Here is a 6,430-nt window from a genome sequence, read left to right as displayed (position 1 = left end):
AAACATGCTAACATAATTTTAAAACCATGTTTCCCTCGTCTGGCCAAAAAAAAAAAAAGTCTCCCTCGTATTTAATAATTTGAAAATTCGACTCTAATTAATTACGACCTAGAGTTACACTCCTAAACTTTTTCTGTCCAATTTTTCTCAAAAGCAAAATCCAAATTTAATGATTAGAGTTGTGGACTAATGCGAGCCGAGTGCGAGCTTCTGTTTCGAAACTAATGGGTTTCTACCGGAATCAAAAAGAAATTTAATTTTAATTCCACCCCCCCCCCCCAATTTCCTAATGTACGTCCTAGTTGGCCGTGGTACAAGTCAATCTCACTTGTTTAATTTTAATCAAGGACCTTATTATTCTACATAGGAAAAATGACAAAAAAACAAAACTGAAAATTATTAAATCCCAAATTATGTTTAGTAACAATACTTTATTTACCGTTGACAACACTGAATTTGTAAATAATAACAAATTTTTTTTAATATTCTTTATTTGGTATCTAGTAATTTTTAGCTTCTTTTTTTTTTGGTTATTTTCCCTTCTACATATCCTAGATTCTACTTTTAAAAAAAAAATCTAATGACTGAAATAACTATGATGAAACATATAGGAAATCTAAAAGTCGGGCACATGAAGAAATTTATACTCCCACTAGTCGTTATTATAAGGAGTTATCTAGAAGAAAATTTTGGTTCTTATTATAAGGTATTAACAGGGTCATTAATGAATTTTTTTCTAGTTTACCCCTAGTTACAAATTATTATTACTCATGTAAATAATTTTTCACTAGCTTCCTGAAATTTGTCATAAGGGTAGGATTAAAAAATTTTATACTTTTGAAACACATTTAATAATATAACTGTTATTTCTTGGTCTATGTGAATGAGCTTGTTGACCCAAAAAGTAGTCATATAAAGAATATTCCTTATGTATAAACTTAACACTAGTGCTAAATTTCTCATACATGAGTAAATGGGATAAATTAGTTATCTCATAAATATGTCGGTGATTAATATTACACGTCTTTTTATTTTGAGGAAATCAATGAAAAATTCTGATTCCAAAATTTTGTTAGTGAGAAGGACCTGGATTTGAATATCTTTATTTTCTGTATTTGAAATCATATATAGTATTGAAACTTTATGTGTGTAAAAACATATCGGGTCTTTCTCACCAACAAAATTTTTAAATAAGAATTTTTTACTGACTTTTTTAATCTTTATTGAAGAATGTTGGTCCTACATGATAATTTTATAAAGAAAGTCCTTATATAAAAACGACTTGTCCTTTCTCCTCTCAAGTCTTGGCACGAAAATGAAGCCTCATTTTAATTAATTAGTCGTTTTCAATCACCTGCTCCTCTAATTCTTTTGCTGAGCTGTAGAAGTAGAACCTTTTTATTTTATTAATATATCATTTCGCCTTTTTCATTAGGAAAAAAAAAAATGATATTCCTATAGTTAACTGAGAGACCCATTGACTTAAATGACCTCTCTTCATTTCTTTCTTCATCTTCATTCTCTCTCCACAGCAGCACCATGCTCACGCTTCAACCTGTTACTCTCCTTCTTCTCTTATTTACTACCTTCATATCCTGCAACGGCGTCGTTTCCGACCCCCAGACCAATCTTCTCAACTCTGGCTGCTTCCAGTACAACAGATTCGATCCTATGGATGCTAATTCCTTCAATCAAAGCCTAAACGCAGCGTTTGGAGATCTCAGAGATCAGATCGCTAACCAGAGCAAACACGTCGCCAAGGCGCAGCAAGCCAGCGGAGCCACCCCCGTTTTCGCTCTTTTTCAGTGCAGGAGCTATCTCTCCGTCGCCGACTGTGTCGCCTGCTTCACCGTCGCTGTCGCTCAAATCCGCAACTGCTCGGCCAACGCTGCTCGTGTCATCTACGACGGCTGCTTCCTCAGGTACGTATCGCCGGGCCCTCCGCCAAATTCAAGTTTCCCTTGTTTTCAAATGGTTGATTAGAGATATCTTTCGAAGGATAAAATATCTATTTGAATATCAGGTTAATATAATCTTTATACCCACTAAATTTGGTCTCTTTAATCCCTCAAATTTCATAATCATATTTTCATTCCTCAAACAACAAAATGATCCAAATAAAAATTGTAAGAACTAAGGTTTTAAATTAAAAAAAAAAAAGCTTAAGAGACTAAAATCTATAGGTTAAAAACCGGAGAGATCAAAACTAAACTAAAGTGAAAGTAAGGGCTAAAGTTGATATTAACCTTTGAATATTATATATATATATATATATATCTATCTATATAAAAAGAAGTTAATATTCCCACGGACTCACGGAAAGCCCGTCCACGTGTGGGTAATATAAATATGTGTGTGTGTGTGTGTGTGTATTGGGAGCGATGACACAGACATAAATAGGGTCTGGGTCCATTGTGTTTGCCGTCATTGTTGAAAAATAAAACTGGTGCCCACAAGATTATTACAGTGCGTCGTGCTGATGGGGTGGTGGGGAGGCCACAGATGCAAGTTGTATTGTATGTGAAAGATAAGAAGACAATTAGTGAAAAAATTGCAGCCAATGACCACAAATTCGCAGACACTATTATTTTTTTGTGTGATTTGACAAACTACTCAGATTTATTAGTTCAGTATTTCAGTTGCACAGTGATTAGTTTTGCTATTTACTGTTTTTATCTATGAAACTGTAGTAATTATTTTATACAGCTACTGATTGATGACTAGTCTAGATTTTTTATTAACTACTTTTGTTAGTTTCAAAAACTTGAAAAATATACTAGGAGTTGCCGAAGATTTAGTGACTATTTTCGTTTAATTATTTACTACTCTAGTTTCACTATTTGCTATTTTCATTTCAAAAACTTGAAGAAAAAAACATATATTAGCAGCTTCTATTACTACTTTTGTTAATATCGTTGTTTTTTTTTTCCACCCATTTTATTTTAATACCACACTTTACCCTGCAAATATATTCGCTGAGAGTAGTTTATTGTCACACTTCAGGTATAAGAGTAGTGTAGCTAAACAGGAGTAGTAACAGAAGTTCTAAAAATAAAAGCTGTAAACAACAAAACTAGAATAGTTACTAGAGCTCTAGAACCAAAAGTAATTACTATTAAAACTGGTGTAATCACTAGTTAAACAATAGTAGTCACCAAAGCTCTACAAACAAAAATAGTAAATAGTGAAATTTGAGAAGCCACTGAAGCTCCAGTGGGCAGCTGCCAGCCAAAGGTGCTTAAGTGACCTTCGAACAAAAAAAAAAAAAATGAAAGTAATTATGATTGAGAGAGTATCACTAAAAAAATTTAAGAAGAATTTATAAATATGAGAAGTAAGTCTTATATTTAGTATCAAAATTAATACAATAATTAGATCCTATATTAAGAATCAAAGGAGTACTATTGAGAAGCCATAAACATGTCAGCGAAATCAAACGATAAAATTTAGAGAAAATTGGTAAAAAGTTTCTGATTTAGAAAATTAATGTGCAAAGCTACCTAATGATCCAAATCCTTAAGCGGGTCGCATTTTAGTCATGTGCAATATATTTTCAGATATTTTTATATCTCTTTTATTTTGGTGCACACAGTTAAGGAAAAGTTGCACCCATTTAAGACAGGTTGCACCAATTAATTTTATAAGCATGGACTTCTTGACCATTTTCCCCTAAAATTTGTGCTCTCAAATAAAGGTTCATTATAGTTGATAGCAAACCCATACCGAGCTTCTTAATACTGACATGGGATATAATACTTTGTGGTGTCCGTTGAGGTATGAGAGCAGCAATTTCTTTGAGCAAGCAACAGGGTCTTTCAATTCTGCATCATGTGGAAATCAGACTCCAGAAGTAGCCACAACAACATTTAACTCAATTATTCGACAAGTGCTAATGAATCTTCAAACAGAAACACCCAGAATCACTGGTTTCTCTGCAGCCACAAAGACGCCAGAAGTGCCTGACAATAATAATATCAACACAACCATTTATGCCTATGCACAATGTACTGAAACTATCTCACAGAGTGGCTGCGAGGGTTGCTTGAAGCAAGGCTACGACACTATGCAGACTTGCCTTCCCAATTCAGATGGGAGGGCTTTTGATGCCGGCTGTTTCATCAGATACTCCACCACTTCCTTCTTTCCTGATAACCTCACCATTATTAATACCACACCCTTATCCAAACAAGGTATATACAGTGAATTGAAAGGTTTGAGAGGTGTGGTTCTATTTTAGATGTAGTAATGGTTCTTCGTGAGTGACTCATTTCAAAATGAGGTGTCTGGTTTCTTGTACTTGCAGGTTCCAGAAGCAACACAAGCGGCCATTATTGGTGGAGTTGCTGGTGGAGGTGTGGCTCTTTTTTTGGTTCTTCTTTCATTATTTGCCTGGATGCAGCGTGTTAGACGGTCAGAAAAGATTGAAAGGGTTCCTAGAGGTAACTAGTTAATTTGATGAGTCTTCACTCTAGTCCCAAACGTAATAGCTAGATGGTTAATTTGCCGACATTAAATGCTAAATACTTAAATTAGTTATTTATAAAAACTATGTGTTGATTTTCCTTAAAAAAAAAACACCATCTAATCAGGAAACTATCCTCATTAGTAGACAAGATTCTATCTATATACGCAATCATTAGGGCTAGAAACTATAAATTTAGGGGAAATTTTGTTAATTAAGATCTCACATTTAGAACTAAAGCAAATTTCTCAATTAGCTCTTATATTTAAGACCAGAAAGAGTATTATATGTTGGCAAGTTGCTTATTGATCCCCTTCCATTTTCACTTTTTTATAATGAGAATGTTATGAACTTTCGTATGTATAGCTGGATAAATATTACTGACTAGTTTTTTAAACATTTAAAGAGATCACTTTAAAATGTCCTTGCCTTAACAGGTGAGATAACGGGAGAATCCAAGTTGAAAGGTTCAATCAATTATAGTTATAAGGAGTTGAAGTCTGCTACCAAGAATTTCAGTGAAAAGAATAAATTAGGAGAAGGAGGATTTGGTACCGTATACAAGGTAACTTTTATTAATTGGGTTTTATATAGTGTCATAGAAATCTATATATTCAAAAAGACAAATGTATAACTTTTAATAACACTTCCATCATTAAAACTATTAATCATTTTGAACAGGGAACTTTGAAAAATGGAAAAACAATTGCAGTCAAGAAACTTATTATGCGACAGTCCAACAGTATGGATGAAGAATTTGAGAGTGAAGTGAGGCTAATAACTAATGTTCACCACCGAAATCTTGTTCGACTTCTAGGATGCTGCAGCAAAGGCAATGAGAGAATTCTCGTTTATGAATACATGAAAAACAACAGTCTCAACAGATACTTATTTGGTATATTATATGACCCAGTAAAGTTTGTGTGTGTGTTTCTTTAAGGATCACCTCATGCTTCTTATTAATGCATGACATATTTCACTTTTATTGAGGCATTTTAAGAGAATTATTTTAATTTGCTTCCCTCTTCTTTCACTTATCATTTAGAGTTTTGTGATAGGTAGCAACAAAGGTTCTCTCAGTTGGAAGCAACGATATGATATAATCTTAGGCATAGCAAGGGGTTTGACCTATCTACATGAGGAATTCCATATTTGCATTATACATAGAGATATAAAGACTAACAACATTCTCCTTGATGATGATTTTCAACCTAAAATTGCTGATTTTGGGTTGGCAAGACTTTTACCTCAGGATCAAACTCATCTTAGCACTAGATTTGCCGGAACACTGTAAGTAAAACCTATTGCACTTTTTATTTATTTCCTTTAACGGTTATCACAGTACATTTGTTGCTCAAGACATCAATAAAATCAGTGTTTAGGTTAGTGGAAAATTTTAACATTTTCTATATCTTTCTTTCTTTGTTTGACAGCATGATGAATACTTCAAGGAAAAGTTCTTTTATATGTGTATGTTGGACATGACACGGTCTTTAAGATTTGCCACATCTTGATATTCATAATCATGTGTATCCATGTTAATTTGTATAACTAATCAAATATGCCATAAATATATGTATTTGTTAGGGGATACACAGCACCTGAATATACAATTCATGGCCAGTTATCAGAGAAAGCTGATACTTACAGTTATGGTATTATAGTCTTAGAAATCATTAGTGGCCAGAAGAACAGTGAACTAAAGATTGATGATCATGCTGATGGCGAATTCCTCCTTCAACAAGTAAGAAAATTTACCCACCCATCTAGAAAGTCAATTTCCTAGCAAAAACAATTTAATTGATTCATTGGTAAAAGTTATGTATAACAAAACATTAGCCCAAGTTTTGCTTTCTTTTATCTATCCCTCTGATACATGTCCCGCTCTGCTGATATGATAGGCTTGGAACTATACGAGAAAGGCATGCACTTAGAGTTGGTGGACAATACCTTAAACCCTAACGAGTA

The 6,430-nt window shown here is 33.6% G+C and overlaps 2 protein-coding genes across 2 annotated transcripts; both read left to right on the top strand.

The window, feature by feature from the left end:
• Positions 1 to 1,539: 1,539 nt before the first annotated feature.
• Positions 1,540 to 4,314, top strand: LOC114755903 (cysteine-rich receptor-like protein kinase 3; the record flags this gene model as incomplete). The annotated part of the gene is made up of 3 exons (XM_028944800.1): positions 1,540 to 1,922; positions 3,775 to 4,190; positions 4,304 to 4,314. Coding segments are annotated over exons 1-3 (810 nt in total), but the record flags the coding sequence as incomplete, so codon positions are not given.
• Positions 4,315 to 4,316: 2 nt separating this feature from the next.
• LOC114755904 (cysteine-rich receptor-like protein kinase 3) lies at positions 4,317 to 6,153 on the top strand. Its single transcript, XM_028944801.1, has 6 exons — positions 4,317 to 4,439; positions 4,900 to 5,027; positions 5,144 to 5,357; positions 5,521 to 5,752; positions 5,896 to 5,932; positions 6,050 to 6,153. Exons 1-6 carry the CDS (start codon positions 4,394 to 4,396, stop codon positions 6,065 to 6,067), a joined length of 675 nt encoding a protein of 224 aa, XP_028800634.1. The 5' UTR covers positions 4,317 to 4,393; the 3' UTR covers positions 6,068 to 6,153.
• Positions 6,154 to 6,430: the final 277 nt, after the last annotated feature.

This window comes from Neltuma alba, unplaced genomic scaffold, assembly GCF_004799145.2.
Source record: "Neltuma alba isolate B1F8T4 unplaced genomic scaffold, ASM479914v2 tig00010348_pilon, whole genome shotgun sequence".
Lineage (NCBI taxonomy): Eukaryota > Viridiplantae > Streptophyta > Magnoliopsida > Fabales > Fabaceae > Neltuma > Neltuma alba.
This window is presented reverse-complemented; position numbering and strand designations above follow the sequence as displayed.

Excerpts from the sequence above, each read along its gene's own strand:
- LOC114755904 (XM_028944801.1), top strand. The coding sequence starts at position 4,394 with ATGCAGCGTGTTAGACGGTCAGAAAAGATTGAAAGGGTTCCTAGAG. Across the intron at positions 4,440-4,899 it reads GATTGAAAGGGTTCCTAGAG|GTGAGATAACGGGAGAATCC; the intron begins GTAACTAGTTAA and ends TTGCCTTAACAG. Across the intron at positions 5,358-5,520 it reads TCTCAACAGATACTTATTTG|GTAGCAACAAAGGTTCTCTC; the intron begins GTATATTATATG and ends GTTTTGTGATAG.